Source organism: Drosophila miranda, chromosome 3, assembly GCF_003369915.1.
Source record: "Drosophila miranda strain MSH22 chromosome 3, D.miranda_PacBio2.1, whole genome shotgun sequence".
NCBI classification, from domain to species: domain Eukaryota; kingdom Metazoa; phylum Arthropoda; class Insecta; order Diptera; family Drosophilidae; genus Drosophila; species Drosophila miranda.
The window spans coordinates 11,720,990-11,741,053 of NC_046676.1; the positions used below are offsets into that span (position 1 = coordinate 11,720,990).

A 20,064-nucleotide genomic window follows, 5' to 3' on the forward strand; every position below is an offset into this window, starting at 1 on the left:
TCCCATTAAATATCTATCAGATAAATATCCCTACATACAGTGTATATGTATGTATCCCTGAAATATCCCATTTTACCTTTGGAATGCATTTGCAGCACTGCTCTGTTAAGTGCAACAGAGATAGATAGCCGCTGAAGCTGGGGCGCTCTTCCCCGCAGAACTGCATGTACGCGGAACATGTTTGCGCATGTACCGTCCCCATTCCCCCTTTCCCACACCCACACCCACGCTATCTCTCCCTCTCAATTAAAGTTTGGCTCAGGGTGTATGCATATAAGGTGAGGCATTCTTTTCTTGGCACTCTCGCACGCTCGTAACGTGCGTTAGCTTATGTCGCAAGTATGTATATGCTTCGAATATTACCGACACTGATAAGAATTGTAATTTGATTGACTCATAATTAATTAGTGGTGAAACCAACAAATGGTAGTACTACAGCTTCTTGCAGAGTAACGTGAGAACGCCTGCAATCGCCTCACCCTATGCTCGTATCAGTACACTTGGTTTTCGCTCTCGCACTCTGAGCCGACGAGGTCCTTCGTGTGCTCGCTGATACAGCAACAGGGCAGGATATAACAGGACCCCAACCTGCAGAGTGTTGCCATTCCCGAAATCGTTCAGGTTCCCCAAACATTTGTGTACCTTAACAGGCGCGCCGACAAAAACTGCAAGCTGCACAAAATCTTTGCCTTAAAAAGTGTCACAGAAAAGTAATATCAAAATGTGTGTTTATTTGGGAGCCACTGACGATCTAATGGAGATAACTTTCTTCGTCCTGTGCCGTGTCCTGGAGCTGTCTCTCTTCACCTGTATGATGATATGCAACGCGATCAAGTCCAAGTGGAACAACACCAAGGCCATCGAGATGGCAGAGCCTTGACCCAACGGATGGCAGCATGACTACATAGATGTGGAGCCTACTGCCAATTCGATAGTGTGACTTGTTCTTCTTCATGTGTGTGTGAAAGTTCAATTAGCGATGCAATATCCATAGGAATAAGCATAAATGTCTGTGTAAATGTTCTAGGTGAAACCTTTTCGTATAGGATAAACATACATATATGGTTCAATAGAAAAAGCATAACTGTGTAAATGTTCCAGAGAGCACCAATAAATTATTATAATTATGATCTGTTTTCTTGTCCTGGTAATTGGGCAATAACTTAAGAATGGCCAACCTTTTGCGAGGGGTTCTAAATGATTTGTTTGACGCGGTCGTTTTTCCCATGCAGTACATATAGGTTTGTGGGTGGCTTTTAGACCTGGACTCTGAAAATACGCTAAACTTAGAGCATAATTTCTAGTGCTCTGCTGCCCCTTCTGCATGAGAATAAAAGTATAGTTTTATGTCTCTGCTTAAAGCAAGGGGGAAATGTGAGCACATTAAATTTGTATTTTGATTCCTTATTCATCATTGAAGCATTGCTCTTCTGGTTTTTTTTGATTTACTTTTATTTCTGTGTAACAAAAATGTTTTACAAGTATGGATAAAATTGAAGATTTCCCAAACGAAACTTAATTGCGAGTGCACAACGCTATGGCAGAGGCACCCGCAATCGCAGGCCCATCCGATAATGATGGCAACATTGATGAGCCGATTATCTACGACTACATGAGATATCCGAACAAGAAGAAGAGAAACAAGCTTCCGGCTACACGAACAACGGCAAAATTAACATACAGGAGGTGGCTCTGCGCACCGAAGAGGAGCAGGTAATATCCATCAAAATATAACCTTTTCTACCAATAATTTAATCAATGCGGTTTCTCCAGTCTAAGAGTACAATGAAGCGCGACAATATTTAATCGCTCACGTACCAAAGAGAAGTAGGAGTGTACACAAATATGGTATAGCCTATTCTACCACCGTTCCCTTATAGGAAAAGTCTGATGAATCGGCTCTCATCTAATAACATCATCCATTTCTACGAATCAAAGATTGCCCTAAACCAAAAGATGCTCCAGACCCCTAGGCTCCCATTTAAAAATTATTTCGTTAAAATTCGTTGTTGCATAATTAATTAAATTTTTGTGAAAATATATAACGAGGAATTTACTTTTTTTCGACATTCTCTCCCAAAGCACTGCACCGCAACTTGTTCATGATATTGCAGATCACATATTCACCGGTGTCTGGTCCGTCGAATTCGACAGTCTTAATGCCATCGGTCATGGTGCGGAGCATCCCCTTCCAGAGGGACTTGGCGCAGCTTTCTTGGCCAACATGGTTCAGTAGGTCCACACAGGTGGACACAATGCCGTAGGGACTGAGGAGGGAGTAGTTGGTCAGCGAGAGCTTGGTCTGGAGTGGCTTGAACACAGCATGACTGTCCCCCAATTCGATGGCGCTGAAGAGATTTGCGCCTCCGGCAACACCGCTGCAGATGGTAGCCAGGAAGGTGGCGTAGCGATCGTTGGTGAAGATGGTGTCGAAGTAGGCGGGATCGGTGATTAGCCGGTTCACGCAGTCGTCCAGCTCCATCAGCTCCAATTTGATGGAGCAGTAGTCCTCCGCGTGCATCTTCTCTGCAATTTCCACCATCGCCCCATCGGTCACCGGCCACTCGTTGGCCTTGTGGATGAGGGTGACGCGACAGCGGCCGGCACGGATCGCAGCCTCGAAGGCGTGCCGCAGATACTTTGTTACGTTCTCATGGGTAACGACGCGCAGGGCCTCCACCACACCTTTGACGGGGGCGTACTCGAGCTCCGCGTAGTTGCCAATGTTGTTCTGGGCTATCACCTGGATGTCCACGTCGGGAAAGCGGCACTTGAAGCCGGGGAAGCTGCGCAGGCGAGTCATGAACACGTACAGGTCCAGGTCGTTGCAGATCTTGAGGGACTTCTTCTTCGCCTCTTTATCGCATAGGATGTCCACATGGACCGCGGCATGGTTACGCAGCACCGAATTGAAGTACTCCTCCTCCTGGTCGGAGGCAATGCGCTGCAGCTCCACTGGGACCCGCGTGCTGTGTAGCAAGGCTGTCACAAACTTGGCCCCCTGCTGGCCAATGATCGTGCTGCCGGTGAGCAGAGAGACATGGGTGATGCCCCCATACTTGGACGGGGGCAGCCCGCTCACCGGCAAGGAACGCATCTGCCCCTTTGCCACGTTGGCACTGAGCCCCGTGGTGACGACATATGGATCCGTGGGCTTTGCAGGAGCATCAGCCAGGTAGCGGCAGCAGCGATTAAGCTGTGCGACGGACAGGATCCGGGTGTCTCTAAGGCGGCGCAGCATTCTATAGAACCGAGAGGTATTGGATAACTATATTTATTTTTCTGATAACTACGGCCCGATCCAAATATTGATATCTCTTCCAAGGCCTCCTGCGGCAACCCAGATCAGACGTTTCTTGATAAGAAGAGCCAGATAAGACAACGCAAGTGTTCCGCTTCTCAATCTGCACTCTTTATTGTTAACCTGGTTCCACAGATCAATCCTCCCCTTTCCTCCCACAATTCAACCAACCCAAAGACTATATGTCCCAGCAGAGAGATTTGTCGACGCACGGACAACCGTCGATGCCGTAGTTGCCGATCCGGACATCCGTCTGGGTCTGCTTGTGCTGCGGACCGGGGATCCTCCATGCATTCATCTCGTAGTACTTATCGGGCAGATAGTAGGTCCTATACTTTTTGCGCAGCTCCTCGTGCTCCTTCTTCAGATACTCGGCCAACTCGGGCTTGGCGTAAATGGCCTCCAAGCGGTACTGCTTCGGCCTCACCTGATGCAACGCCGGCTCCAGCTTCAAGCGACTATGTGGGAGGACGGCGAGTAGCTGCGCGTCTAGTTCATCCGCCTGCTGCTCGCGCATCTTCTCACAAGTCTCGCATCGGCACTTGCCGCCATGGTAGCAGTAGCGTTTCTTTCCATCCTCGTCGACCATCAGAAGCGGTACGCATATGGGCTTCGGGGCCGGCTGCGGTATGGTCTGAGTCCCCTGTGACTCTTGTTTTGGAAGGGAGTACATCTTAGGGCCAGTGGAAGTTGTGGAATCCGTGCGGGAAAATCGGAACGCGGGGTTTCCTGTACGGGGGATTTTGATTGTGTGCCGACTGAGCCCGAATGAACGAACACTGAAACGGACGCTGACAGCAAAGGCATAGAGAGCTGGATAGGGGATTTCAAGGGAGCTACTTCCGACATATACAAGGTTCAATTGAATGTGCTCCGGAAGAGCTCTCTCCATCGCCAGCCCATCTCCCCTGCCTTGAACACAATCTCTGGGGTCCCCTGCAGTATACATTATGCGCAATATCCCTCTCCGTTCGCTTTGCCAGTCCCCAGTCCGGACACAAGGGGTTCGGGGCAATTCTCATCCTTTGGGAGGCCCTCATCTGGAGGTAGTATTGCTTGAGTTCCCGCTGTTGTACTTCTTTAAAGAACTCCCGCATACGGGGAGAGTCTGTTACGTTCTTCTGGTCGCACTTTTCACTCTGGCATTCGATTCTACTCTCGAGAATTTCGGAGTTAATGGTCCTCTTCTTTTTTCTTTGACTACTGGTCCCACTGCTGTTTCGACTGCTGTTCGTGGCCGCTTCATTTGGCCGGTTTTCTTTCGACTTGATTCGACTGGCCGGACCTTTGCTCTTGCCAAGGAGAACACCGCCGAGTTCCGATTGTTCTGAATACCTTCTCACAAAGGTGTTGTTGTTAGACAACGTCCCGGTCAGGGAAAGATTGAACCATTTGCTTTGAATTTTTTCTGAAGTTCCCATATTCAAATTTAGAATTTAGAAGATAAAAGAATTGTGCTCTGAGTTGGATTCTCTCTCTACGAGCTATCAACTATTTCAACTCTTGCCAACAGGCATAGTTGTCTGAAACATCAGAGCGGCACCGATTTATTTTCGTTCAATCAGCTTCGTCTTATCTCAGAGAGCACGATGTTGACCGAAGCTTACAAATTCACGGCACACGGCATACGATCGTTCAGTTATTCGCTGAACTCGACGCCGATCGGTTCCATTCTGAATACTAGAACCCAACATGTCGCTGATCGAGACGGAGTCCCAATGGCTGCGCACTACCATTCTGCCAAAGATTCTGGAGAGCGGTAGACTGCTGGATACCTACAGCGCGTCGAAGGCGGACACATTCCGGGTGGGGGACATCGATGTCGATGTAATTGGTCCCAAAGAGGCCTTCATGCTGACACTCTGCTATCGGACAACCATTCGCTTTGAGTACGACGGCGAGCAGTTTGAGCGGAAAATGGTCGTAAAGGTAACTATTAAATGTCGTCATATCGTAGGCACGAAACAGATGAGCATTGAGTGAGCTGTAGACCGTATTTCTGTTTTAACGCCACATAACTGGTTCAAGTCTGGAAGAGCAGATTAAAACCATTATGGGAGACATTTATGTCTTTGCTATTTAAACCAAAACACTGATAAACCAAGTGATACGGAGTTGGAAATGAATTTTTCGGTGGGATGGTGAAATAGGTAGCCAAAAATTCCCATAGATAAGATTATGGTGTTCCATTCAAATGTGCATACTAGTTCCCAACCTCCACAAGTATTGATATGTTATCAGCGGGTTATTGATCCATAGATCTACTGTTAAACGATCGATTAATCGAAAATACTAATGATTAACGAACTACCAGGAAACCAACTATCATGACAGTTTGTTTATTTTGTTGTAGAAAACGCCTATGGTTCCACCAGATGTGTACGAAGCAGTACAGTTTGGAGATCTTTTCGCCAATGAGATCGATTTCTATACGAAAATCCTGCCACAGATACAAAAGGTGGCGGAGGGAAAGTTTGCGGCACCCAAGTATTATTACAGTGAGCTGAATCCGCTTTCGGCAATCGTCATTCTCAGTGACTTTGCTGAGGATAGCTGGAGGGTAACCAAGGATAGGGTGGGCCTCAGCCTGGAGCATGTCCGGATTGCAGTGAAGTATTTGGGAAAGTTCCACGGCTTTACATACGCCATCAAGCACAAGAATCTGGAGAACTTCGAAAAACTGACCAGAAACCTCAAGGAATCCCGATATGCCAATGACACCGTGCACCCCCAATACAAGGTGACGCTGCAGGCAAGTGTTAAGCGCGCTGTTCAGGCTGTGGCCACCTATCAGCCCCAAGTGGATAAAGATTTTGTGAAATTGTTCGGCTTCTTAATATCGGATTACATCCAATATGGACGCCAACGAGTGGCGCCCAGGGAGCCGTTGGCAACTCTCTGTCACGGCGATTTTGTGCGGAACAATGTGGCCTACAAGTACGATGGCAAGGAGAAGCCACAGGAAATCATGATGTTCGACTACCAGACGCTGCGTGTTTCCTCCCCCATGATCGATCTATCCGTCTTTCTGGCCATTTCTGTCTATGCGGATGTGCGCTACACCCATTTCGATAGCATTTTCGACGACTACTGCTCGGCTCTCTACGAAAGCTATAGGAAGCATGCGAAGGATGAGGTGCCAGAATTCATGAAGTGGGTATCCAAATGGCATCTAACAAAATGGTTATTTTAATGTTTCTGGTTGGTTTTCTTCAGCCGTACGGAGCTTGTGAAGGAGTACATTCGCTTCTTGCCCTACAGTGTGTCCATCACGGCCAGCTTCCTCTTTGAGCTCGTCGAACCGTCAGGCTTGTCCTCGGAGGAAATGTTCAACGTTCAGGTTTCGGACGAGGAAGTCATTGAGCGCACTATGAAAAAAGGCGGCGAGGTAGTTGATAAGGAAGTTGCGCATCAACTGAAGGAAATGTTTGAGTTGAGTCGAAAATACAATGTCCAAATTGAGGATGGCATCGATGTTGATGCGTTGCCGAAGATCTAATTACTTGAATTAAACACAATGAATTGTTAATATCTTTACCCGATATAGTATGTACATTCGTATTATTTCCGTGGCCGGAACACCTTTTTTCCATCGTTTCATTTTATCTCCGAGCTGACGAGCACGATATACTTAAAAGAGTACGAACACATTGCCACAGCATACGATCGTTCAGTTACTCGCTGAACTCGAAGCCGTTCGGTTCCATTCTGTATACTAGAACCCAACATGTCGCTGATCGAGACGGAAACCCACTGGCTGCGGACTACCATTCTGCCAAAGATTCTGGAGAGCGGTAAACTGCTGGATACCTACAGCGCGTCGAAGGCGGACACATTCCGGGTGGGGGACATCGATGTCGATGTAATTGGTCCCAAGGAGGCCTTCATGCTGACACTCTGCTATCGGACAACCATCCGCTTTGAATACGACGGCAAGCAGTTTGAGCGGAAAATGGTCGTTAAGGTATATCGTAACTTTAATTTCGTCATATCGTAGCAACGATGTAGCTGACAATTGAGTGAGCAGTAGACCGTAGCTCTGTGTTTATAAATCACGATAACAGGTTACAGCCTGGGGAAAAGATTACTTGCATAATATGGGAATGCGAATACTCATATATTCATATATAATATGGATATTAGTGTTAATTAAACAAAAACACAGATAAGCCAAGTCATGAGCAGGGGCAATGAATCTTTTGTTATACCCGATACTCAAAATGAGTATTGGGGTATATTAGATTTGTGGTAAAAGTGGATGTGTGTAACGTCCAGAAGGAATCGTTTCCGACCCCATAAAGTATATATATTCTTGATCAGCATCAATAGCCGAGTCGATTGAGCCCTGTTTGTCTGTCCGTCTGTCCGTCCGTCCGTCCGTCCGTCCGTCCGTCCGTCCCCTTCAGCGCCTAGTGCTCAAAGACTATAAGATCTAGAGCAACGATGTTTTGGATCCAGACTTCTGTGATATGTCACTGCTACAAAAATATTTCAAAACTTCGCCCCGCCCACTTCCGCCCCCACAAAAGACGAAAATCTGTGGCATCCACATTTTTAAAGATACGATAAAACCAAAAACGCAGAATCGTAGAGGATGACTATATGTTCTAGAGTGTAAAATCTCAACCAGATCGTATAATTATTATAGCCAGAATCAAGAAAACAATTTCATTCTTTCTCGCTCTGTCTCTCTCTAACACACAGGTTTCATGGTCGGCTTTGCCAATTGCAAAATATGAGTTCAAGGATCTCAGAACCTATAAGAGCCAGAGCAACCAAATTTGGTATCCACACTCCTGTGATATCGGACCTTGACCGTTTCGTGTCCAAATTTCGCCACACCCCCTTCCGCCCCCGCAAAGGACGAAAATCTGGGGCATCCACAAATCTCAGAGACTATTTAGGCTAGAGTAACCAAATTTGGTATCCGCACTTCTGTTAGATCTCACTATAAAACGTATATCTCAGAATTTCGCCCCACCCTTTTCCGCCCCCACAAAGGACGAAAATCTGTTGCATCCACAATATTGCACATTCGAGAAAACTAAAAACGCAGAATCATAGATAATGACCATATCTATCAGATTGCTGAATCTGGATCAGATCAGATCATTTTTATAGCCAAAAGGAACAAATCAATTTGCACTGGCTACGCAGCACCCGACGTCACGCTCAGACTGATTTTCTGTCTCTCTCGCACGCACTCTTTGTCGTGTCGTTAAATATTAGCGGCGTCTGCCGGAGGAGAGCCATACTGACTTAGTATCGGGTATAACCGTAGAGTTGCGGTGTCCGCAGCAACTCACAACGTTCCCCCTCGTTTTTTTATAGAAAACTCCGAGGGTTCAACCAGAGATGTACAAGGACATTCAGTTTAGTTATCTCTTCGGCAATGAGATTGATTTCTATACGAAAATTCTACCCCAAATTGAAAAAGTGGCCGGAGGAAAATTCGCAGCCCCCAAGTATTACTACAGTGAGCTGAATCCGCTTTCGGCGATGGTCATTCTCAGTGATTTTGCAGAGGACGGCTGGAGCATTACCAAAGACCGGGTGGGCCTTAGCCTGGCTCATGTTCGCGTCGCAGTGAAGTACTTGGGCAAGTTCCATGGCTTTGCCTATGCCATCAAGCACAAGAATCCAGATCAGTTTGAAAATATGACCAAAAACCTGAGGGAATCTCGATTTTCCAATGAAATTATGCACCCCGACTTCCTGTTGAAGCTGAAAACTAGTGTGAAGCGTGCTGCCCAGGCTGTGGCCACTTACCAGCCACAAGTGGGTAAGGATTTTGTGCAGAATTTCGGTCTCTTGATATCTGATTACACAAAGTTTGGAAGACAGCGGGTGGCGCCCAGGGAGCCGTTGGCAACTCTCTGTCACGGCGATTATGTGCGGAACAATGTGGCCTACAAGTACAATGGCAAGGAGGAGCCACAGGAAATCATGATGTTCGACTACCAGACGCTGCGAGTGTCCTCCCCCATGATCGATCTGTCCGTCTTCCTGGCCATTTCTGTCTATGCGGATGTGCGCTACACCCATTTCGATAGCATTTTCGACGACTACTGCTCGGCTCTCTACGACAGCTACAGGAAGCACGCGAAGGACGAGGTGCCAGAATTCTTGAAGTGGGTATTTAAATGGCATCTAAGAAGTTGATTGCATTACTGTTTCTGTTTTTTTATAGTCGGACGGAGCTTCTGAAGGAGTACATCCGCTTCCTTCCTTACAGTGTGTCCATCACGGCCTACTTTCTCTTCTCACTCGTCGAACCGTCAGGCTTGTCCTCGGAGGAAATGATCAACTGTCAAGTTACGGACGAGGAAATCATTGAGAGCACCATGAAATCAGGCGGCGAGATAGTGGACCGGGAAATCGCGCATCAACTGAGGGAAATGTTTGAGTTAAGTCGAACGTACAATGTTCCAATATCTAATTATTTGATATAAACACAATCAATTGTTATAATATATAAAGCGATAAAGTGGAATCCGATCCACTTCGGAATGTTTTATTTTTCCTCATGCGTACATTTTGTTTTTTTTTTTATTTCCTTTTGATTTCAGTTTCGCTCAACGACCAGCTGTTTGCCGGTGGTGCTGCCAACCTGTGCTGTATTGGCATTATCACACATGTTCGTAAAGACCCTAAAATGTTTCAACCATCTCGGCAGCAGATTCTCCGGCTTTATAAACACCTTATCCGATACGGCAATCATCTGAAGTTAACGGACAAGAACTACTTTTTGGGTCGCGTGCGACACGAGTTCCGCGACAGTCGCCAGTTGACCAGTCCCTCGGAAATCGAGTTCAACTTCAGGGTACGTGGAGGAGTCTGCTTATGTGTTTCATAACTAACTTTTACCTTGCGCAGCGAGGAGAGACATTGCTGAAGAACGGACGCATACTGTAGGGATGATACGGGCCTTGGTTTCACGGTTGGCTCTCCCTCCGCTAGTTGTCCGCTGCAAGTCCACCGCTAACTTGGATTACTCGCGCTATCCAAAGCTGCAAGAGTCGGAAATCGAAGAGACCTTCATGCGCGGCAGTGGACCTGGGGGTCAGGCGGTAAACAAGACATCCAACTGCGTATTCCTGCGTCATCTGCCCACCAACATCACCATAAAGTGTCACACACATCGACTGGCCTCCAAAAATCGCGTAGAGGCACGTAAACTTCTCCTAGACAAGCTTGATGCCCATTTTAATGGAGAAAACTCGATTGCCGCACAGATCAAAGTACTGGAGCAGAGAAAGTCCACGGAGCGGCGACGACGGCAAGGAAAAATGCAGGAGATGAAGACGAGATGGCAAGAGAGGGAGCGTACAGATGGATCCAACGATAAATAAAAAGCCAAACTTCATTTTTATACTAAAACATAACTTCTTGGTTGATATATTTGTGATAAATTGTAAGTGGAACAACTACCAGCTAGAGAAATCACCAAAACCGCCTGCAAGCTTCTTCCTTTTTGCTGCTTGTGCTGCCAGGAGCGGGGACTCTGGTTTCTTGGGCGCGGCATTCATTTTTAGGTACTTGCCCACGCCTTCCCTGTAGACCTTGAGTGGCTCATTGAGGCGTTTCTGCTGTTCTGCCTTTTCGGCTGTCTCCTGTATGCTGGCCGCTTCATTCTCTCGCTCCTTGGCCAGCTGTTCCGCGGCATCAGCAAAGGGATTAACAAAGACTTGGGTATTTTCAATTATGATATCCTCGATTGGTCGATCTTTGTTGTCCACCTCGATGTTTTCTATTTTTTGGAGTGTGTCAAGGCCGCCAACCACCTTGCCAAAGATGGTGTGTTTGCCGTCGAGATGTTTGCAGGATCGATAGGTGATGAAGCTGCAAGTGGCAATACAATGAACAAGGAGTCGTATACAATTGATTGAACTACTTACAACTGGGAACCATTTGTGTTGGGTCCTGAATTCGCCATGGAAAGAACTCCCCGTCCCGTGTGCGTCAGATTCGGCTTGAATTCATCGTCGAACTTTTTGCCCCAGATAGATTCACCTCCCGAACCGGTGCCTGTGGGGTCGCCACCTTGAACCTGTAATACACATTTTGTTATATGATTTCATACTTCTCCTGGAGTGTACTTACTATAAAGTTCCGAATGGATCGATGGAACAATACATTGTTGAAGTAACCATCGGCGCAATGTTTGATAAAGTTGTCACAGGCGCGTGGTATCTGATCGCAGTAGAGCTCAATGTTTAATGGGCCAAAGTTGGTGTTTAAACGCACATAGCCCTTCTGCTTGACCCGCTCATATTTCACCAAATCATCGTCAATGATAGCCGCCTCAATCTGGGAGACAGGCATCATGGCTGTGGATGTGAAACTGGCAGACACCGCTCCAGTGGAATAATGAGCCGCATTGAATTTGTCTGCTGTTCGCTTGGAGGTGGAAGGTGCCTCTTCAGCAGGCTGGTAGTCCCTTTGCAGCTGTGCCAAGGTCTCTTTCGTTTCCAGATTCATGGTCTTAATGCGCCCACTGGCCGGATCTTTGCGCTCCAGGAGCTCCTCGTCTGTCAGCACTCGCAAGTTTTTACGAATGTGGTGGAAGGTGGATATATCGAACTTCTCCAGCTTCTGCGGATCTTGTATGGTAATAATATCCTTGCGCTGGAACGGTGTGTCATCCACCAAGTCCTTCCAGTTTTTGGTCTTAATATTCAGCTGATCAATGGCCTCCCAGCAGTAGACATTGCCCGTTGTAGCCACGGCGACAATGTGCGAGTTCTTGGTGAAGGGCTTAAACAGAGCGGGACAGTGGTAATCATCGGTAGCATTCTTGTAAAAGTTCAGCTTCACCAATGACTTTGAATCCATTTTCTCGCCTGTTATAGGATTGATCTTAAAGGTTTTCAAAAACTTCAAGATTGCTTCATACTCGAAGACATTGCCATTGAGGTCGCAGTAGGGCATCTCATAGGGAGCCATGGTAATGGAGCAGTGCTCGTAGGGCAACCGCTTGAACTTCACATGGTTGTTCTCCGCGGATTCCGTTTTCTTTCCACCGTACAACTCGCTCCACTCCGTGTACGTCAAGTACCTGCAGAATTGGGTTGTAATATTGATTGCATTGTATGGTTATAATCGTTGGGACTTGCATTTTATCCTTTTGGTGCTGTCGTTTTCCCATTTTTGTGAATTTATTGCTATTTTTATTCAAACAAAATGTGTCAAAAAAATTGTTTACGATGCCGCAATAGAGCTGCCAACTGTTGCCAATTGAATCGATAACGATTCGTTGTTGTCATCGGTTCGAACAGCTGATAGCGCTGCCACCATATGTGAATAAGTGGTTTGCCAGCACTAGTTTAGGACGGTTCAGTAAAATCAAACAAAGACGAAGGAATTTTCCAATTTTACCTATATATAGACAACCAAAGTGATATAAATAAGTTAGCCAATTGACCTTGGGCTTGGTGCATGATGTCAAGCCCAAATATCAACTACAGCTCCTTGGCCGAGGCGAATCCGTTTCGAGAGCCCGAGCAACATGACGAAGCAACAACAAAAGCGGACGACGCAAAATCATTTACAGCTGCTGCGCATTTAGACCCCCACAACGACCATGAGCCAGAGAACGAAGATACTCCACGCAACAGTGGCATCATGATACACATGGTGCCAGAGACGGGCAGGGCGCGATGGAACCACATCGAGGACCTCGACTCGTTCTTCTCCCGCATGTACAACTACCAGCAGAAGCACGGCTTTCAGGTGATTGTCCTAGACGAGGTGTTCCAGGTGCTGGAGTTTGGCTTTGTGGTATGGCTGCTCACCTTCGTGACGTACTGCATCAAGCACGACGTGCTCTTCGGGGACACGCTGCCCCCGGGGAGCAACCCCACCAAAACCACACTCAGCGATGTGGGCATGACCACCGGGGAGTGCGTGGCCAAATTCAGTTGGTTCACCTACCTTGTCATATTCATAGCTGCCATCTACTTAGGCTTTCGGGTGCTCAAGATGATCTATCACATCACGCAATACGCGGATATCAAGAAGTTCTACAACACGGCCCTTGGCATCGAGGACACGGACCTGGACAACATCACCTGGCACGAGGTGCAGCAGCGCATTCGCAAGGTTCAAGCCGAGCAGCACATGTGCATTGACAAGGAGTCCCTCACGGAGCTGGATATCTACCATCGCGTGCTGCGGTTCAAGAACTATCTGGTGGCCCTGATGAACAAGCAGCTGCTGCCCGTGCGCTTCCACCTGCCGTTTCTGGGCGAGATATGCTCCCTCAGCCGAGGGATGCTCTTCAACATCGACTTTATTCTGTTTCGCGGTCCCGGATCGCCCTTCCAGAACAATTGGCAGCTGAGGGACGAGTTCGCGGTGAGGAGTAACCAAACGGAGCTGGCCCAGCGCTTGTCCAAGCTGATACTGGGTGTGGCCCTGGTCAATCTCCTCCTGTCCCCTGTGATCTTTATCTGGCAGCTCATCTACTTCAGTTTCTCCTACGCAAATATCCTGCGGAAGGAGCCGAGTGCCTTGGGCCTACGCACCTGGTCCAACTATGGACGCCTCTATCTGCGTCACTTCAACGAGCTGGATCACGAGCTCGATGCGAGACTGAACCGCGCCTACGAGTATGCCGACCGCTACCTCAGTTCCTTCTCCTCCCCGCTGGCCGCTGTGATAGCCCGCAATCTGCTGTTCGTGAGCGGCGGGGTTCTTCTGCTGATCCTGGCCTTTGGCATATACGAGGAGCACGTCTTCCAAGTGGAGCACGTCCTCACCATCATAGCCGTTCTCACTGTGGTGGGCGTCGTCGCCCGAACGATGATTCCCGATGAGAACATGATATGGTGTCCCGAACAGCTGATGACTGCCATTCTCGCCCACGTCCACTACCTGCCTACAGAGTGGAAGCAGCATGCCCACACGGCACTGGTTCGCAATGAGTTTAGCAACTTCTTTCAGTTCAAGGCGGGCTACCTACTCAGCGAGATCTTCAGTCCGTTCGTGACTCCATTCGTCCTGATCTTCGTGTTCAGGCCCAAGGCCATGGAGATTGTCAAGTTCTTCAGAACCTTTACGGTCTCGGTGCGTGGAGTGGGCAACGTCTGCTCGTTCGCCCAGATGGATGTGCGCAAGCACGGCAATCCAGACTGGCAGCTGAACAGCGACCTGGAGGAGTTTGCCAAACCGCAGCAGACGAGTCTGGTCGGTGGAAAGACGGAGATGTCGCTGGTTCGCTTCACGCTCAACAATCCTGAATGGCAGATGCCCAAGGAGGCTTCGTTGTTTATCAAGGGCATCCGGGAGCACGCCATAGAGGAGCTGGTACAGGCCAAGACCTCGGCCTTGCAGGACAATCCGCTCACCCACAGCCTGATCTCATTCGGCACCATTGGCGAGGAGTACTGCTCAATTGCCAACTCGGTTCTGGCCGCCCAGCTGAGTCCCACCCAGATGGAGCTCTCCCAGTCCCTTCGCCCCGGAGGCTTTCCCGTCGCCGGCAGCGACTTCCGCCAGATGCTGCAGCAGAATCTGACCGCCAGCGTGGGACCCCTGGACAGCATGCGCCGCCTGCGGCTTAGCAGGGCTGAGGGCCGCCTCGAAGGACCCGCAGACACGCTCCTATACAGCCTCTACGGTGTGGATCCGCGGCTCTCCAAGAATCCCATGAGTGTGGGCGTGGCCGACATGTGCCTCAGCGCCCTCTACCTGCACGAGCTGAGCCAGCAAAAGCGCAAGGCGCGCCAGTCGCGCATCGTCGAGATGGAGGACGAGCAGCCAGGGCCAAGCCATAGGCAGCGGCCACCAGGTCCAGGTGGTGCACACTTGCCCCCGCCGGCTTCATCGAGCTCCCGCCATAACGTGATTACCTCAAAGGCTGCCGAGAGCACACCGCTGCTGGGTAGCATCCGCTCATAGCAGCGGCCCGTGTGGATCTAATAATCTACTTAGCACTAAGAACCCCATTCTGCTATTAGTGATTAAAGTAAGTTTTAAAGTCAGTGTGAATCGAAGCGAAGGACGTGTCTAGTGTATAGCTATACTAATACGAAACCGAAACCGAACTAAAATAATCTAAACGACAAGCAATAAACCTAACATCGTCATCAAGAGTCTGCTGTGCCCACACCCTGCTCTTCTCCTGAGAGAAATAATAGTCAGAGACAGGGGTATTTACTTTTGTTCGAATGTACGAGTATATTTCCAGATCTTGGCTCTCCTACACACGTGACACGCTGCCATCTCCACTGTGTGCTGCACGCTGATAGATAGCCACCATTTGTAGGCATTGTTGGCACACCACTGCATCCATTGGCAGAGCTGGAGCTGGAGTGGAGTGGACGACGACGCTTCCAGCTGTGCTGCATCGCCTCGTGTGTCACTTGCCACACACGAACGCCATTTGGCGACTGGTGTTGATGGCATATGCAGAGAACTGAGAACAGGAGAAGCAGGCAATTCAGGCGAAGCCGCCTAGGTGCGTGCATATGAATCTCCCAGCGATACAGACACCGACCGCGATACTCGTACAGATGCTGCAGATCCCCGCCAGCTGCAGGAATGGATCTGGCAAGTTTTATGAATTATGTGCGTGTTGCATGGAGCTGGAGCTGGAGCTGGAACTGTGGCTGGAGCCCCTGTTTCTGTGGCAGAACACGTTGTCTCATTTTTCCGCTGCACGCCAATTTTGGGGGGAGCATTGCCCAACATTACACGAATGTGGATGGTGTCTTATGCCCGTTTTGGGGGCATCGTGAAGAACTCTGGTCTATGCGTCTGCGGAGGAGATGGAGATGCAGTTGCAGTTGCAGTTGCATGTAGTACTAATTGTAGAGCTCATGTTATCCGATCCTAGGTGAACGGAGAGCGTCGGAACGCTGCTGGCTGCTGCTGCTGGCCGCTCAAAATGGAAACATTTCACGAGCCTTGTCAAACAATCGAATTTAATTTATGATTTCCTGCGCCAATTGGACAGAGACACCGAACGAGTAATGACACGGCATGTGGTAGACCCCTTTGGACCCCGAAAATATCATATCATTCACGATCAATCGATACGCAATTTGGGCACAGCAGGGCCCGCAAAACGGACCGACTGGAGAATTGGAAAGGCCTGGTCGGGATTGGGACAGGAACGGGAACGTGAACGGGAGTCACTTGCATATGCGAATGTCTAGAGCTGTGATGGCCGTGGACCACCGCGTCGAGAACAGAACCAGTTCAAGATCAGGCGTCACTTTACATTGGCTCTGGCCATTGAGTGCCGCTGACAGTTGCAGTCGCTTTGGAGTTGGATAAAGTAGCCGGGCTGCCATTTCCAGATCGCAGCTGCCATTCTGCAATTAGAGCCTGGCCAGTCGCCGTCGTCGTCGATGCGTTGTTGTCTGGCACGTCGGCTGGTATCAAACGTGTCTGTATGTCTCTGGCAGCGACTAATGATGATAGTCCAGTGTCTTTGGTCTCCCCATCTCTCCCTCTCTCTCCAGCCAGCCAAATCCACATCCCGATCCACATAGACATCCATTGGACCTTGTCGATTGTCGAGTGTGAAGCATCAGCGTCGCCTTTGATTGACAACTGATCAGCCAGCATCAGCAGCATTCAGTCGGGATCATCATCGGCGATGCAGCTGCAACGTTTCCCACTTTTGGACACGCACGTTCCTGCCCTGCCAGCCTGTCCACCTCCTCTTGCTGATGTTACCGCTGCTGCTTCTTCGGCTGATAAGTTATCGATTTTTTTCATAATTAAAAAACCAGTTTACTTTGGCTCCTTACAAATAGACTTCGGTTCCGGCTCCAGCCCGAGATGGAGGATGGTACGAGCGGGGGACTTGGATCAAATAGTTTAGTCAGTCGCATCCCAACGACGGGATTTGCATTGCAAATTAGGCTCGACTTCTTTTCTCCTTTCTCCCGCTCCCGCTCCATCTGCATCCGCATCTGCATCAACTGCATATCCCCTACCCGCTATCCGCATCGCTTCTCGATCTGCTTGTAATCGAGCCTCGATTCAATAAAACATTTAAACATTAAACTGCTTTTATGCAAATTGCCGGCGTGCGCTTAATTTTCGATCAGCTAGAGACTCGGTTCTGGTTTGGTTTGGTCTGGTCTGGTCTGTGGCATCCGCTTGAATTATCTTTGCATCGCATGCTTGCAACACCTTCCGAACCCTGCTCCCTACTGCTCCTCACCTTGCAATCAACTTGATAACATCTAGAGTGGGTCTTCTACAATTTTGTTGCTTCGCTCCTCCGTCTAATGGCGGTGGCTAAAATGCTAATCAATAGCCTTATCGCTATTAATCTCGGCTTCGATTTACCTTTTTGCCCGGCTACTTGTTTTCCGGGAACAGGAGGGAGGGAGAGAGGGGCTGCGGCAAGGGATCTACTCGATTGAGTATTGCAATTCATTAAACATCCAATTGCTGTCGCCTGTTTGTAAATGTTTGTTGCCTGAAATTGCAGAATGTTTGTTCGTTTTTCACTCTGCGATCTTTGCGATCATTAGGTGGATTAACATTGCGCATACGTCGCGTGGGTCAACAGAGAGAGAGAGAGCAGTAACTCGTGTGATTTGGAGGATTTTCCACTTCACTGCCATTGCTTCCAAACAGTGCAAATCAGTGATGAGGGTTGAGGGAGCGGGAGTAGGATGCTTCCTCCACTTTTCCACTGATCTGATCTGAAATTGCATTCTTTGGGCCCATTAATTTGCCTTCAAGCCCTCCAGTTGCAGGTCATTGGCTGGGATAGGAAGGGGAAGGAAGTCTTTGCCATATTTATGAGGCTGCCAGCCGCTCCCCACAGACGCACAGGCGCAGCACAAAGCTGAACATGAGCCTGCCGGGCGGCAACGGCATCTGCAACGCCGCCCGTCTCCCGTCTCGGCGCAGCCCCGGATTGGCGCGTGGGCTGGGATGCTGTCGCCCGAAGTGGATTTTCTGTTCAACAAGTAGTTTATGATGTTTTTGTCAATTCATGGCAAAATTAATGACGCTGCAGAAAAGCACACGCACATGGGCATGCGGATGGAATCCGCGATCTGCTGATCTGACTGCCTGCCTGGCAAGGCGTTAAAAATTGTTGCCTATAAACTTAAAGAACTGCAGAGGAGTCGCGGCCTAAGCTCCAGCTTCAGCTCCATCCATGACACTCTCTCGCTGTCTCTCTCTCTCTCCATCCCATTTGCGTCCGCATCTGCATTCAAAAATGCCATTAGTCACATTTGTGGGCCACAGTCGCAGGCGCTTGTAGCCATGACTTGTAATCTTTTTCCTTTCCCCTGTGGCCCGGAGCTGCAACTGCAACCCGTTTGGCCGTGAGCAGCAGGGGGATTGGGGATTGGGCTAGCCAACACAAATATTTCTATTGCCGTTAATGGCGTTAATAATTTTGCAAGCAAACGGAAGACGGTTGGCCACTTGGGCCACAGCGGGTAGGTGTGGATTAGCCCGCGTCTGTCATGTTGAGGATGACGTTACATGGCCGCAAGTGACAAGCGGCAGAGGCGAAATATGAAAGTCCCCACCACAGAACTTTGGGCGGTGGCTAATGCGAAGTTAATTGGAAAATGCCAGGCCAAAAGTGGGAAGCGAATCGTGGTGCAGCGCAATTGCAGCGCAGTCCCAGCGCAGAACATCCAGATCCACATCCACATCCAAATGGCATATCGAATTTCACGCTGCCCGCTGGTAGCCAGCGCCTGTCACTTGGGAGTAAGACTAAACCGCGGCCGGCCGATAGATAGCAGCTGCAGCTTCCAAGCACATGTTCAACAAGCGGCAGGAGCCGGCAGCGGTAACAGGAGAAGTGCCCCAGGTCCCAGCCTGACGACATGCGCCGTATCCGATGTCTGTCGAGGAAGCGAGACGAAATGTAGAAAACGGAACGCCAGAAAAAGTGCAACTGTAATTTCGAGTTGCATTCCAGGACTGAAGTTTCAAATATCCCTTCATGAGGAGGGGAATATCCCTTTCACAGGGATATTTATTCTCCCAATTTCCCATACAGTGTTGCAATATCAATCGTGCTCTGCTCTCACCGATCGATAGCACCTGTAAAGCAAAGCCAACAACTCGTGTCACCTTTAAGTTTTAGTTTTTATTTTTTTTTTCGACTTATCGAATTGGATATTGCAGTAGTTGTTGTTATTGCTATGCCAGCGATATGGACGCCATTTTGGAAATGTGTGCGTTTTAAGGCCGACTAATAAACACGCCTACCTGCAGTCCGAGCAGCCGCTTGTCAGCCACCTGTGCGTGTGTCCCTGTGTCTGTGTGTCGCTGGCTGTGCGAAAGTGTGCGTCGCACTTGATCGGCATTTGAATGTATTTGTAATTTGCAATTATAGTGCCACGCATAGGCAAAGCGAGCGAGCGGGACAGCAGGCCGGTGTGCGTGCCGCGCGTGTGTGCGGTGAATGGATTGGGGCACTTGTTGCCTGTTTTTTCGAACTGCGGTATTCGATTTTCGGTTTTATTTGAATTGAGAGAGCGCGAAACACTGACAAATTCAGCAAATGGCAAATGAAAAACCGCAAAAACCGCAGCCAAACCCCCAAATCGAAAAGTGCAGCCCCACCACCACAGCAGCACAATTTATTTGCGAATAAAATATGCAGCGTGTAAACTCCAATTAGACGCTAATTTCAGCCATAAAATGCAAATGTGCGTGCAGGAGTTTTTCTCGAATGCCACAGTGTGAGTGTGTGCCACATTCACTTGTGGGGCCTAAGGCCTAAGATCGCGACTGGAGACTGGAGGCAAAGTGAATGTAAA

At 48.8% G+C, this 20,064-nt stretch overlaps 9 protein-coding genes across 12 annotated transcripts; 6 read left to right on the top strand and 3 right to left on the bottom strand.

The window, feature by feature from the left end:
• Window positions 1-398: 398 nt before the first annotated feature.
• LOC108159155 lies at window positions 399-1,130 on the top strand. Its single transcript, XM_017292153.2, has one exon. The coding sequence runs from the start codon at window positions 722-724 to the stop codon at window positions 878-880; it is 159 nt and encodes a 52-aa protein (XP_017147642.1). The 5' UTR covers window positions 399-721; the 3' UTR covers window positions 881-1,130.
• Window positions 1,131-1,996: 866 nt separating this feature from the next.
• LOC108159149 (isocitrate dehydrogenase [NAD] subunit gamma, mitochondrial) lies at window positions 1,997-3,287 on the bottom strand. The gene has a single exon (XM_017292146.2). The coding sequence runs from the start codon at window positions 3,239-3,241 to the stop codon at window positions 2,054-2,056; it is 1,188 nt and encodes a 395-aa protein (XP_017147635.1). The 5' UTR covers window positions 3,242-3,287; the 3' UTR covers window positions 1,997-2,053.
• Window positions 3,288-3,390: 103 nt separating this feature from the next.
• On the bottom strand, window positions 3,391-4,732 carry LOC117187669. Its single transcript, XM_033390318.1, has one exon. It carries the CDS (start codon window positions 4,248-4,250, stop codon window positions 3,480-3,482), a length of 771 nt encoding a protein of 256 aa, XP_033246209.1. The 5' UTR covers window positions 4,251-4,732; the 3' UTR covers window positions 3,391-3,479.
• A 197-nt stretch (window positions 4,733-4,929) lies between these two features.
• Window positions 4,930-6,850, top strand: LOC108159147. The gene is made up of 3 exons (XM_017292144.2): window positions 4,930-5,230; window positions 5,655-6,454; window positions 6,518-6,850. Exons 1-3 carry the CDS (start codon window positions 4,994-4,996, stop codon window positions 6,798-6,800), a joined length of 1,320 nt encoding a protein of 439 aa, XP_017147633.1. The 5' UTR covers window positions 4,930-4,993; the 3' UTR covers window positions 6,801-6,850.
• An 83-nt stretch (window positions 6,851-6,933) lies between these two features.
• On the top strand, window positions 6,934-9,828 carry LOC108159148. 4 transcript variants are annotated; one of them, XR_004472305.1, is made up of 4 exons: window positions 6,934-7,265; window positions 8,633-9,083; window positions 9,134-9,432; window positions 9,492-9,584. XR_004472305.1 is itself a non-coding variant. In XM_033390317.1 (4 exons), exons 2-4 carry the CDS (start codon window positions 8,694-8,696, stop codon window positions 9,751-9,753), a joined length of 942 nt encoding a protein of 313 aa, XP_033246208.1. In that variant the 5' UTR covers window positions 7,176-7,265; window positions 8,633-8,693; the 3' UTR covers window positions 9,754-9,828. The 4 variants fall into 4 exon arrangements, 2 of the variants coding, with proteins under 2 accessions (XP_017147634.2, XP_033246208.1); XR_004472306.1 differs by having other exon boundaries at window positions 9,146-9,432; XM_033390317.1 differs by having other exon boundaries at window positions 7,176-7,265; window positions 8,633-8,766; window positions 8,826-9,432; window positions 9,492-9,828.
• A 102-nt stretch (window positions 9,829-9,930) lies between these two features.
• On the top strand, window positions 9,931-10,270 carry LOC108159154 (MIEF1 upstream open reading frame protein). Its single transcript, XM_017292152.2, has 2 exons — window positions 9,931-10,124; window positions 10,178-10,270. The coding sequence occupies exons 1-2, from the start codon at window positions 9,957-9,959 to the stop codon at window positions 10,214-10,216; spliced, it is 207 nt and encodes a 68-aa protein (XP_017147641.1). The 5' UTR covers window positions 9,931-9,956; the 3' UTR covers window positions 10,217-10,270.
• LOC108159153 (probable peptide chain release factor C12orf65 homolog, mitochondrial) lies at window positions 10,194-10,686 on the top strand. The gene has a single exon (XM_017292150.2). The coding sequence runs from the start codon at window positions 10,219-10,221 to the stop codon at window positions 10,651-10,653; it is 435 nt and encodes a 144-aa protein (XP_017147639.1). The 5' UTR covers window positions 10,194-10,218; the 3' UTR covers window positions 10,654-10,686.
• LOC108159146 (RING-type E3 ubiquitin-protein ligase PPIL2) lies at window positions 10,664-12,543 on the bottom strand. The gene is made up of 4 exons (XM_017292142.2): window positions 12,418-12,543; window positions 11,405-12,359; window positions 11,200-11,351; window positions 10,664-11,143 (listed from the first exon to the last, which is right to left on the bottom strand). The coding sequence occupies exons 1-4, from the start codon at window positions 12,447-12,449 to the stop codon at window positions 10,729-10,731; spliced, it is 1,554 nt and encodes a 517-aa protein (XP_017147631.1). The 5' UTR covers window positions 12,450-12,543; the 3' UTR covers window positions 10,664-10,728.
• A 72-nt stretch (window positions 12,544-12,615) lies between these two features.
• Window positions 12,616-15,396, top strand: LOC108159145 (autophagy-related protein 9A). The gene has a single exon (XM_017292141.2). It carries the CDS (start codon window positions 12,740-12,742, stop codon window positions 15,200-15,202), a length of 2,463 nt encoding a protein of 820 aa, XP_017147630.1. The 5' UTR covers window positions 12,616-12,739; the 3' UTR covers window positions 15,203-15,396.
• Window positions 15,397-20,064: the final 4,668 nt, after the last annotated feature.